The sequence below is a fragment of the Pezoporus occidentalis genome, unplaced genomic scaffold (genome assembly GCF_034315485.1).
Source record: "Pezoporus occidentalis ecotype Australia unplaced genomic scaffold, CSIRO_AGI_Poc_V1 ctg1, whole genome shotgun sequence".
Lineage (NCBI taxonomy): Eukaryota > Metazoa > Chordata > Aves > Psittaciformes > Psittacidae > Pezoporus > Pezoporus occidentalis.
This window is the reverse complement of record NW_026912778.1, coordinates 12,085,939-12,099,323: the sequence shown is the minus strand read 5'-3', so window position 1 is coordinate 12,099,323 and position 13,385 is coordinate 12,085,939. Positions and strand designations below refer to the sequence as shown.

Here is a 13,385-nt window from a genome sequence, read left to right as displayed (position 1 = left end):
TGATACAGTGTTGTTACAGATGTTCATTGTATGAGCATCTTCTGATTATTTCTACCTGGAAAATGAAGCTATTTCCCTGTAACACCACAGAGAGTGTTGCTTATTTGCATTTACCTTTTTTTCCTCTATAACTATAACTTAATGTTGATCTAGTAATAGTAGCAATTTCTCTCTTTAATTAAATGTTTCTTTTTGTATTTCAGGAGGTGATCCCTTGGGACAGTTTGCTATTGAAAATATACAGAATGAATGGAAGGTCTATGTCAAAAAGCCTTTGGACAGGGAAGAGAAGGATAATTACCTTCTAAATATTACAGCTACTGATGGGACCTTTGCAACTAAAGCTGTGGTGGAGGTTAAAGTCCTTGATGCTAATGATAATAGCCCTGTTTGTGAAAAGGTAGGCATAGTCTTGGTATCTTCATGTCCAGCTGCTTCAATACATAAAATCTGAAATTTTCATGAAATTGCTTCTCAGGATACTGACAAATAGCAATTCTTTTTATGTTGGTAACAGAAATTTGGACTATTAAGGTAGACTGTTGTCAAAGGAAAGTTACTTCATGGACAGGCTTCTTAAATAAAATAAAAAATTGATGTATTTTTAACACTTAATGGGTATTTGAAGAGTATAAGGAGAGTTGTGGTACGTTTCTCCTGTGTTAATGCATGCTTTTCCAAACGGAATTGTTTTAAGCTGCAGCCATAATAGCTTATATGCTCCATTTTCTGAAGGAAGCGAAGTCTCAAAGAAGGCTGTATACCATCACTTAGTTGATGTATTTGTGCATTTCTTCTGATAAAAGAGTTGAAAAGACTGGAATATTATTCTGCAGCTGCACTCAACAGCACCAAAAATACGTAATCGGTAAACATTTTCCTGTTACAAAGCTATCCACCATACCAGATTTGATAGCCTGCACAAATGGACATGAAAAACAAAGAATGAGAAGAAAAAAAAAAACAACAAAACAATCCAAACCAAAAAAACACCCCACAAACCAGAAAGGTGGGCTCATGTAAGATGTGCAGTTGCCTTATGAGAAAGCCCTGCTTTTTCATGGTCAGCTTCTTTGTTTTTTACTTTAGCACATTTGGACTTTTCATAGCTATCTTTCAACACAAACTTCATGTTAGCAGGTGGAAATCTTTTCTTGTTCTGGGAAGCATCAAGTATATAGTGAGCATTTAATTCTTTTGTGTTTTTTTAGTTTGTGTTGGTTACCTCCGTATGAACAACTGCAGTTATATCTACTGGTATGTCAGTGGTTTTAGACTTTCAATTTTGTTAATATTGGTGTTAGAAGGCTCAGTCCTTCTAATTTACTGTGCATCCCTGACATGGATGAGTGTAAGAGTGCGTAGTGCCTTTAAATTCTGGATTGTTTTCTTCTTAGTTTTTAATTAAACTGAAAACTTTTTATTCCTTACAAAAAAGACAGGTATCAGTTTCTTCTAGATTGAGTCAGACCTAGAAATCTACCAAAAAAAGAAAAAGATGCAGTTACCAAAAATTTATAACTCCTGTTACAGGAATGCATTTAATTATCAGTTAATCAGTTACAAGTGTTTAGAGTTCTTAGCTATGCAGTGATATTCAGGAGTCCCTATGGTTGCAGTATTAATTACCTTTCTGAATAACCTAACAGATGTGAGCTAATTAATTAGAAAATGAGAAATTCTTTTTATTTGCAGGTGTTTCATCCTCTGTTTCATTTCATATGTTACCAGACACCCAAATGGGATATTATCTCATCTGTATTTCCTTCTTCCCCATCCCTTTCCAAGCTCTACTACTTCATATGTTTAGTCTTTCAATGTAACTTTAAAATCTTGCAGGCTTTATACACTGATTCTGTTCCTGAGGATGCGCTTCCTGGCAAACTGATAATGCAGGTATCTGCTACAGACGCAGATATTCGTTCCAATGCAGAAATTACTTATACACTGCATGGCACAGGAGCAGAAAAATTCAGACTCACTCCAGACACAGGTAACAATACTTTATACACTATGCAAAATTCTAATCATCACCTCAGTTTATAGAATGTTGTATGATTACATTAAGACATACATAAATGTCAGTACTTTAAGCTTTCCAGTAAGGGTTATTTTATTATATAACTGTTTGAAAAGTTTCTACAACACAAATGCTAATAATATATTGAAAAAGCTAGTATTTTAATATATGAGGAACTAAAGAGTAAATATGGTAATTGTTCTAAAGCCAGAAGCTTCCATGTTGAAGTGACTTGACTAAATGTATGCTATAAATTTTTTTACCTTTTATATTCATTGTGTATTCAGTATATACTCACTAATAGCAGTAATGGTTTATAATTGAAAATATCTTCATTCAGATTCTCTTTGTCAGCATTTGGTTTGTCATATTAAATGGGATGAGGTTAGAAGGAGCAACAAACTTCCTTTTCATACTAAACACCAAAAGTGCCTCCAGTTTTAGAAGCATTATATGAAGGAGAATAACATTTAACTTGCCTGACTTTGGTTTTCAAGGCATTCCTGTCTTCTGGATTATAACAAAGTCAAAGCTAATGCCAAAATCCTGTTCTCTGCAGGCAGCATTAGACATGCAGTAGAAGGGAGTAGTAAACAATATTAAAAAAATAAGTAAATAAGAAAATACAAATAAGAAAATAAGAATAAGAAAATAAGAAAAATACAAAGATACGGTGGAAGTATGGAGAAGGAGATGAGAATACTTCAGTGGCAAAATAAATGAGAATGATCTTTCTCACTGTTGTTTTGGGTGGTTTGGTTTTTTTTTTTCAATTTGAATGTCGCCTGTGTGCTGTGATGACATGTTATTTAATAAATTCAGATTGGCAAATGAGTTTATGAGAATACTCATAAACAGTGTCAGGATACTTTTTTGAATTGTTTAAAAGGAGGCAATGGCTGCACATTGTGTCTGTCACCATGTTTTCTGTCACTCTGGAAAGAAAGTATTTGTTAGATTTCCAGAGGTTTGTCCATAGTGGTAAGTTATATTTGATAGTGTGAATAGTTCTGTTCATTTACTGAATGTTAGAGGAGGGGAGCCAGCTCAATAGCTGTGGAAGGAACACAACTAAATAGCCCAGGAAAATCGCATGTGGATTTTACCTTGAATTTTGTTAAAGCCAGAGTTCTAATATTTTAATTCTCTTTACACAAAACCAGATGGATTTGTGCATGAATATATATTCTCTCCCTTTCTGCACCATCAGGTAGTTTTACTATAGCTAATTTCTGTTCCAGAGGCTTTTGGAAAAAAGGCAGAGGATTTTAGTATTTAATCTTGAAAAGCTGAAATAACAGTCCACTGACACTCTTTGCTCAAAGAGCAGCTCATTAGCGCAGTACAGATGCTGACTTAGCCACTGATGAAATTACTGTTGAAAAGAAATATTTTTTTTCATTTTTCTGAGTGCAGAGATTTTAGAAGAAAACGTTAGGATACTGAAGTCTTGCAAGTTGCATCAGCTTATGTATGTTACTGTCTTTATAGGTGAACTGAAAACATTAATGCCACTTGATCGTGAGCAGCAAGCAGTTTATTATCTTCTAATGAAAGCCACAGATGGAGGAGGAAGATTCTGCCAATCTAATATTATTCTGACTCTGGAAGATGTGAATGATAATGCCCCGGAGTTTACAGCTGATCCTTACTCCATTACAGTATTTGAAAACACAGAGCCTAAAACCCTTTTGACAAGAGTGCAGGCAATAGATGGAGATGCAGGTATGCATTCTTTGATTGATAACTTTTGTCATGGTCTCAAAGTTATTTATTTAGTCTTATCCTGAGAGGTGTTAAGTCTTTCGGTAGAACTGATAAATGTTTAGTACCACGCTGGATTAGATTCCTGAAAGATATATTTAGGTCTACTAAATCATGTAACACCTGATTTCCAAGTGCGACAAAATTGCATGATAGTCCTTTTGTGTCTCTGCAAAAAATAAGAGGAGGAAGAGGGACAAAATCCGGGACATTTTTAGTGTGATAAGCTATTAATGTTAAAACATGTTAGGCCCAGCCTTCTATTCCTAGTATAAGTGAAAGGAATATCAAACCATATCAGTTCATGTAATGTGTGTTCATAAATTTTTGAATGGGTGCTTCTCAGGCTAGCCATCAGTGATCATACCATAAAGACAACCCTGATTGATTGCAGCTTTCTTCATATGCTACCCTGTTAAGATTTTTGCTTTCTCTTTATCTTCACTGTGTAGTTACAAGTATGTAAGTAAACATGAACTGAAAACTACCTTAGAAAGAGTTTGTTCTCTAGGCTTTCTTGTAAGGAATACAACCTTTTTTAAAGGTGTAGGATTTCCATGTATCATCATTTTATTAATCAAATAGCATTAATTAATTGTTGCCTTAGTCTCATGAAACAACCAACCTGCTTTGTGCTAGGATAAAGCTAGGTTGTTGAATTGGAAGATATCAGACAAATGTTTTCACACTTTACTGGTCTTTGAGGCTCAGGAAGAACAAAATACTTGGCCCAGAAGCCTACAAGCTTTCAATTTCTTTGTTGTGTACAGGAAGGTTGCCAAAAATCATGTTTCTCTTAATCTGGGGACATGGTTCTTAAATAAACTTACTGGTATTGAGTCTAGTTATTTGATGCAGCCTAACTCTCCTATATCCTTCTGCGTTATTTATAAGCCTGCTAAGCAGATGCTGTTGTTTATAAGTTATAATTAGATTTATATTACTAATCGTTTCATATTAGCTAGTACTGTGGCTGAAGCAGACCATGCTCCATGATTTTTTATGTGGCAGAAAATCAGTGCAATGAAGCGTCAGCTTATTTTTTTAAATCAGATTACATCTTTTCAGTAATCATTCAGTCCTTCACAAGAGCCTTTAACTCTCGCTGAAATTTACTTTTAACATGAAGGATAATACTTAGCATGCATGTTTTATTTCTATAACTATGAGATCTGTTATTATGTTGGTGTACTTTAATGGCTGCTTCATGCTTTGCAATTGTTTTCAAAATGTAGGGATGAACCGTAAAATCCATTATTCATTGGTGAGCTCTGCAGAGGGCCAGTTCTCTATTGATGAATTCTCTGGAATAATTCGGTTGGAGAAGCCTTTGGATCGGGAATTACAAGCTGTGTACACTCTAACTTTGAAGGCTACAGATGAAGGTTTACCTAGAAGACTGTCTTCAACAAGTAGTCTTATAGTTTCAGTTTTGGATATAAATGATAATCCACCTGTATTTGAGCACAGGGAATATAGTGCAAATGTATCAGAGGACATTTTGGTTGGAACTGAAGTTCTCCAGATCTATGCTGCAAGCAGGGACATTGAAGCCAATGCTGAAATCACATACTCAATAGTCAGTGGCAATGAACATGGAAAATTCAGCATCGATTCAACAACAGGTAACAGATTACAACCATGAATATACTTCAGGCTAACCAAGCACATAGTGCCATACTGTTTTACGGTAATTCAGCCAAATATGTATAATCTGTGTGCTACTGTCTGTTCACCCATTTTATCAGCACACATTAGAGGAGTGCAGTAAAACGTAGAATAGGAACTTTATTTGCTGTCGCTATTTATTGTTATTTGGGTTAGATTCATTTAGCTGGCAAGAGTAAGGGTTACCTAGCTGGAATATTCCCCATCTTGGGGGCAGAGGGGATGGAGAAACATAGGTCTGTAATAATGGAAGCATAATAGTCTTTTCACAAAAGCTGTATAATCAGAATGAGTGGCCAGACGTGGTAAAAGATCAGAAATTAAATTGATTGGAAAAATTAGTTATTAGTCCATGAAGACATTAGTTCTAAAGGAGTTTGATACAGCACTAAAGAGAGGTTGGAATATTCTGTTCGGTAATATATTCACCATGACGGTGGAGATTTTAGGCTTGCATGTTAGTCAGATTTAGTCTCAGGAAGCATTTAGGTTCTATGGAGAAGTTTTCCGTGTTAGTGATAATTGTTAGTTAAATTGTTGAGGATCAATATACATCTCACTTCTAGTCTTGTTTTCTTCTCTGGCTCTAAAGAAGAGTTTTCTAGAGTTAATTCCTGGTAAAGTTTGTTGTTTTAGAAAAGATTTCTACCCAAAGGTTAATAGTAGTCATCTATACCAGCGTAATTGAAATGCAGTTCTTCCAGTTGTTTTTTACAGTGTGCATGCTAGTACTGTGCTGTAGAAGTACTTTGCCAGTTTAACTTCTTCACATATTGAAAAGAGGAAAAAGGTTCCAAGAAGACACTTTTCCAGCAGCAAATCAGCATGTATGTTACAGTCTGCACTATCTTTAGCCAGTTAAAAGCTCACGTTTTAACTCAGATATTTCCATCAATCAGAAATCATGGTCAGACACTTCTCTTGCCACCTCTTCATGCATCATGACATCAATGCTGGTTGCAAGGAAAATAAAATTAAAGGTCATTTCATATTTTTGCTGAATTTAAATTGAAAATTAAGAAAAGGAGATTTTTTTTAAAACACTTTTTTAATTTTTCTTCATTTCTTTCTTTACAAAGTATAAATCAGGTGATTTTAAAGTGAGAGTCTTTTGTGGTAATAGCAGGAACTTTTCACCTTTTTACTTTTCTTCCCTAGGAGCCATTTTTGTCATTGAGAGCTTGGATTATGAAAGTTCTCATGAGTACTACTTGACAGTGGAAGCCACAGATGGAGGCACACCTTCATTAAGTGATGTTGTAACAGTGAATATTAATGTAACAGATATCAATGACAATACTCCCGTGTTCAGCCAAGACACTTACACTGCAGTAATCAGTGAAGATTCTATGCTTGAACAATCAGTCATTACCGTACGTATTGGGTTTATTCCTTTGAAATACCCTGTCATAGCAATCATGCTTTCAGTCTTGAAGGAATTAATACTGATTTGACGATGGACATAAACGAATAGATAAGTTTGCCACTGAGAGAATGGAAAATTTCATTTCAAAAAGTTTCAGAACAAAGGACTTGAGATGCTATGGGAAAATAGTTGGTATTTTGTGATATATTTGTGTTCTTGAGAACATGCCTCAATTTTCAGAAGTAGTTCAGGAAATTGAATGATGTTGGTACATTCTATTTGGGTGACATTTATCTGGAGAACTATGAAATGTATTAGACAAAGCTAGCTGTGCTGATCTTCAGGATGAGTTTATCTGAAATGTGATAAAGTCTATTTTGACCTGTTTTACATGAGACTGTAATGTCCCTTAGGTTATGGCAGATGATGCTGATGGACCTTCAAACAACCGAATTCACTACGCAATTGTAGATGGCAATCAGGGAAATCCTTTTACAATTGACCCCACAAGGGGTGAAATAAAAGTAACTAAACTTCTAGACAGAGAAAAGGTAAGGTTTTGATCCTTTTTGAGCAGTTGGGATTAGTTTTGCTGTACATAATTGATGACCAGTATATTTTTATTACATTTGTAAATCTCCATCTGATGTTCCAAAATTAATATAGCTATAATAATGTGAAAGCATCTATTTATGTCAGTGCTTTTTGGCAGCAGGGAGGAAAAGAAAGGATTAAATACATGAAAGCAAGCTTTATTGGGGATTTGCACTAAATTTCTTCCTTAAAAGTTGAGTTTGCTATTTTTTCACTCCTTAGTCAATGTTTGAATTTTTTTAATTATTATTTTTTAGATTTCAGGCTATACCTTGACAGTTCAAGCGTCAGATAATGGAAACCCACCAAGACTTAACACAACTGCAGTTAACATTGATGTTTCTGATGTAAATGACAATCCTCCAGTATTCTCAAAAGGAAACTATAGTGTTATCATCCAGGTAAATATAGAGAGTGGAATAGTCAGAACAGTAATATTGGAGTATTAATTTGTGACTTCAAGGTTTGAAAACCTAATGCTTCAGTTTCATTCTTCTGTATTTTTAATTATTTAAGATTGCCAGTGAGAGTGCTTACCTGAATAAGAGTTAAGGGTTACAAAATTCATATTGTGTAGTCTATTTAGAAACTTACATTGCAAGCTGAGCATGTTCTTTTTTCACATAGTTTGTGTACATGTATGTATATTATAGACTGCATTTATAACATTCTTACATCATACAGTAGGTTAAAATACATAATAATTTCACTATTTTTAATCTTAGAGTTACTGCTTTGAAAAAGACAGTTTAGATACCTATTGAAGCAATTGAGACCATGTATGTGATTTGTAAAGATAGCTCTCCAAAAGAGGACAAGTTGATATATCTCTATGCGACGTATATAGTGTATTCAAGTAAGATATCCTGAATCTTACTGGTTTGTTTGTTTGTTAGTTAAAAAACAAACAAACAAGAAACAGAAGATTGTCACTGGTATTTTGCTTTCCCCAGTTACAATCTTTCTTGAAGTGAATGTTAATTAATGTAGCCCCTCAAACTGTATACTATATAACCAATGTCTGTGATGCTTCCCTTACTCAATTAAAAAGGAAGACCTCATGTTTTATAGTTCATTCATATCAGCCTGTCCCGATATGAGGGTAGCAGAGAAAAAGCTGAAGGAGTTGCCCAAGAATGCAAGTATGCATTTCCTGACGTATTGGAGATGGACACATTTGGAAATGTGCTTGGTTATTATGAAAATCAAATTACTTTAGATGTCCAAATGTAAATATTTGTGTTTTAAAATGATGGTCTTTCTCTGTTTTACTGAAGGCGAAATAAAGCTTCAGCTGCAAATCTGATAATTAACTTGAGTTGCTCTCTCAAGAACAGAGTGTGCTTGTAGGAGCCTTCACGATAAGGCTTCTACTTTTTCCGCATTTAAAATACATGTGTGTGTAGAAATATAAAAAAATCTGGTCAATACAGTATAGCCTGAATATTCTGGGAGGAGTGCTACAAGTTAATCTTACCTGTTACAAGGTAAGGGGGGGGGGGTGGTGTATCAGATACATGATTGATCAAGGTGTGTGAAGTGTTCATGAAACCTCAGGCACCCACATGATGCAGACTTGAAGGGATTTTTATGATGCAAATTTTAAAACCTGGATTTCATATTTTAATTGGACTGTGGCTGTAGCACCCACAACTGTGTTCAGAACATTAATTAGGGACACAAGGGGTTAGATAGGGAGTGTGTTTTCTCTAGTCCTCCCAGCAAAGGCATTGAATTATTCTTAACAGGTGTTTTAGCTAAAAGTCTTTGATGACTTGGTAATTAATCTAGAGGAATCTTAATTCAGACCAAAAGTGGAAAACGTAAGGTTTCAAGGCTAAGCTACTTTAAAAAATGTCATAAGATAAAGTTAAAAAAAACCCACAAAGTTTAAAAATGTACTTCCTAATTTCTTTTACACTGATTAGCTGGTTTGACAGTAATTTGATATTCTTTTTTTTTTTTCTGTTGCAAAAAAGAAATCATCAGGCAATGTCCTCAATTTTAACAAAACCATTGTAATTGTATTATTCATTTATAGGAAAATAAGCCTGTTGGATTTAGTGTGCTGCAGCTAGTGGTGACAGACAAGGATTCTTCTCACAATGGCCCTCCATTTCTCTTTACCATCCTGAGTGGAAATGAAGAGAACACTTTTCAAATTACCCAGCAGGGAGTATTGACAACAGGTGCTGCACTGAATCGTAAAGTCAGGGATCACTATTTACTCCATGTTAAGGTAGGATGTGCTGCCTCTGGTCATTTTGCATTTCCCATGTATGCCCAGTATGCCTACCCTTTGCCTTCCTTTCGCAAGATCCTGATGTGCCAGGTAGTCATTTGGGTCACATACCTTGAGGTAACATCTTCAGAGACAAAATCTGTTGGTTTAAATGGAAATCTTCACAGGTGTAATAGCTTAATTAAACTCACAGTAAGGGTAAGTTATAAATGAAATGCTAACGGAGTGAGTGGCCTTGGTAAGCCCTTTGCCTTTTACACAGGATGCTAGAAAAGCCAGCAGGGGGCAGGTCACTTTAGCCATCTGCTGTTGCCTGCAGACTTCCTCTGGCCACTATTGCTTTGACCCTTGAAGATGTGAGCTGGAATATGCTGATACAATGGAAACAGGGATGTTGAAAGTTGCACATCATAGCAGTACTGAAATATTTTTCTATAGTGACACATTCTTTTCCAAGTAGCAATTGAAAACATCTTTTTTTAAAGAAAAATTTTGGAAAACCAGGTCATTGGACCTTTGTTATAGCATTGAAACTTGCAGTACTACTTGGAGATCTCAGAATCTTGCAGTGGAAAGCATGGCATAAAACTCAAAAATTACCCTAAAATGCTGTAATATGTGGCTACATTTGCCGTTGTATAGCAAAAAGACCAGCCCATGTCTAAAAAAAATCTAGGTTACCTAAACATATCTAAGTTCTCTAAAATACTTTTTTGTAACCTCATGTTAGAAAAGTTCAAACCAATTTTTTTAATCTCATCCTCTCCTTTTTAATTCAGTTATAAACTAAGGAGCTGTGAACAGGGGATTTAAAATTGGTAAGCTAAAAATAGCTGGCCTTAATTCTTATACTTCATTTCCAGATTTGTGTATTAAGAAAAATCCTTACCTTTACTTTTACCCAAGGAATTTTTTTCAATCTCCAAATTACTCTCAGATGTAATATTGCAGACAATTTCTGAGTAAGCATACTCTTGCAGAGATCTAGAGCAGTATCGTCTGCATCAGTGTATACTGAATTATGTCCACATTTGGATAATAATCATGAAGTGTTTAGACAAAGTCTGTCTCTTTTTTTCAGGAAAATTAAGAAACTTCCTACAGGTACTGTACGTTTACTGAGTCACTGAAACATTAGGAGCTCAGAGCATCATATGGCTAGTATAAGAATCATCATAAATAAAGGTTCCATTTAAATGTAGTTTAGTTTAAGGTTAAAGAATTGCGATGATTAAAAACGAAGCAGGGAAGTGTATCATTCCTTTGTTAGCCATTTTTTTCTCAGTAGTGATCTGCTAATTAGTGGTGGGACAGATTACCCTTTAGGGTACTTGGGCGATGGATCTATTGTCCTTCCTAGGCTGCATGAGTCCAGAACAGCAGGAGAGCCAGGCATTCTCACACTTGCCTAATATGCTTTCCAAGTTCTATACCAGTTCTCCAAAGTAACATTTTTGTTTAGGGAAGAAAAAACAGCAGTGCTTTTCCTGTATGTGCCATCAGTGAAATGTAAGATTCATATGTTTTATTTTACATTTCTTTAAGCAGTAACTAATTTCTATTTATTTTGCTTCTAAAACATATTTCTATGAAAACATACACAGGCAATTATGTCTGTTCTATGTAAAATGTTACATTGCCTTTCTCACGTTTCATTATTTAGCTGCACCTTTGGCCCTTCCTAATGTGCCTGCCTTTAATTACGAGGCACCTATCTAACACCTTCCTCTAGGTAGAATCATGCAATTCTTTTATTTCCAAGCCACTCTTAGGCTGTAGTATGCTTGTAAACAGCCTGTCAGTACTTCAGCTATCTTCTCTTTAGCACAGCACTTGAAAAGTACCTTTTTTATAGAGAATGAGTAAGGGCTATTTTAACGGCATCCAATAGCCAAACAAGTGTCTTATAACAAATGTACTTATTTAGAACAAAGGCTTCTCAGAGACTGTAAATCATTCAAATGAACTATACTAACATGTATGGTTTGTGTGCTGTACTTTCCTGCCTGCCTGAATTCTGGAAATATGTCACAGTCTTTTAATTGCCATTGGTCATCTTATAGTATGATAGCTTTTTTAAATAGATACACTGCAATAATTTGCTGTCATCCTCTCCTTAGTGAGTCACTATGCATGAGGATGAAGGCATCCAAGACTAATACTAGCATTTCTATAAGACATGACTTCAGTTCCAATAATACACACAAAAATAGATATGTTACTTCTGTGGAAAAACATTCTTCCCCTCTTCCTTTAAAATAATTTTTTTTCAAAGGCTGTAGGAAGGCGTCTTCTCAAGTTTACACTTTCCACACTTTCATTTTGCAGCTCTTAAGTTAATGGCTGTGTATCATGTCTCAATACTTGTTTTTGTTTTTTAACTGACCTTCACTGGTGTGCTTTTCAGTATTGACAGCTTTCACCTTGGCTGCTTCCTGAATGGATTGCTGAGGCAGTGGTCTTCTTATGTTCCAGGCATACCTTAATTAGGGAAAACAAAAAAATTTGAACAAAACCCCACACATAATCCCTCCTTTATACTCCCCACACACTCACTACCACCAAACAAACTTTACTTAACATAAGCCTTTCTTTACTTTTGTGGGTTTAATAGAAATAAGGTGTTTTCTTTTCCAAACAGCCACTTTTCATGTGCATGCCACATTGCTTTCCCTCTCTCGCATTTGCTTTCCCTCTCTCCAAAGGAAATAGATTATCCATTAACAAATGTCTTACAGCATTAGTGTGTGAAATCTTCAGCTATGAGTCATACAGTCCTCTATGCCACACTCTGAAGTCTTTAGTTTAAAACCACAGCAGATTTTTAAATATCTGCACTATTGAAAAATCACTTCTCCTGGGGCTCTTCTTTCCGTCTTGCTGTCCATTTGTTTTAATTTTGCTTGCCTGTTTGTTTTGAACCCTTTCTTTTTTCCCTTTGGCATTTCTCCTGTAACTGAACTGCCTGCCTTGTCTTGTTTCCAGGCAGAATTCTAGGCAAAACAAAACTTTGCCAACTTGAGCTGGAGCACTCTCTCTTGTTATTTACGTTTGGGTAACTAGAGGGCAAGTTTCTAGCCATGCCTGTCTTTTGGAATTAATGGATGAAGACAAGCATTTCTATGAGACATGCGTTACTTTTTAAAAATGCTGTGATGAGGTGGACACCCACAGACAATCTCGTGCCTGGCGTTTTAACTCTTTGGCTTAAATTTATATGAAAAGTCACAAGCAGCTTCTCTGCATAGATCTTCAAAGTGTATCAACTACCTGTAGTAATTGTAAAATTATTGTAAAATCTTTTGAACCATGCAGGATACCTTCTGAACTCTATATACCCCATCTGTCCCTTCACATCTCTCCAGTTCTTCACCCCTTTCTTTAGTCTCACTTTCAGTAACTGGGAAAGAGCTCTGGGAAAAAGGTAAATGGGAAGCAAGAACTGAGAAATAGAAAGAAGTGAACCCAAGGGAATGCTCTTTTCTCACTTTTCTACACTTTTTTTTTTTTTTTTGGTCCCTTCTTCGTATGACAACAATGTATGCTTTTGTAAAAAAGGAGTGGAGGATAGGGGACATGGTGTTTAAACAGGCTTTAAAATTGAATTAGGCTGATTCTGTTAAAGACAATTATTTTAATTGTCTGAAGCAAGTACCACTACAGGTGGGGTTTTTTTCCCCTCTCCATGATCATAAATCATGAAAGACAATATAATTAATTGTAACTCTCTA

At 35.4% G+C, this 13,385-nt stretch overlaps 1 protein-coding gene across 7 annotated transcripts in view; it reads left to right on the top strand.

The window, feature by feature from the left end:
* Positions 1 to 13,385, top strand: part of FAT1 (FAT atypical cadherin 1) — a 110,968-nt gene that overhangs the window by 84,270 nt on the left and 13,313 nt on the right. For all 7 annotated transcript variants that reach the window (XR_009967988.1, XM_062635844.1, XM_062636015.1 and 4 more), the window contains 8 exons: positions 204 to 400; positions 1,840 to 1,993; positions 3,512 to 3,745; positions 5,020 to 5,409; positions 6,611 to 6,825; positions 7,232 to 7,369; positions 7,670 to 7,813; positions 9,454 to 9,651. Coding sequence is in view for 6 of the 7 variants with exons in the window: in XM_062635844.1 (XP_062491828.1) it covers positions 204 to 400; positions 1,840 to 1,993; positions 3,512 to 3,745; positions 5,020 to 5,409; positions 6,611 to 6,825; positions 7,232 to 7,369; positions 7,670 to 7,813; positions 9,454 to 9,651 (1,670 nt within the window). In the remaining variant the exon portion in view is untranslated. The remainder of the gene's footprint in view (positions 1 to 203; positions 401 to 1,839; positions 1,994 to 3,511; positions 3,746 to 5,019; positions 5,410 to 6,610; positions 6,826 to 7,231; positions 7,370 to 7,669; positions 7,814 to 9,453; positions 9,652 to 13,385) is intronic.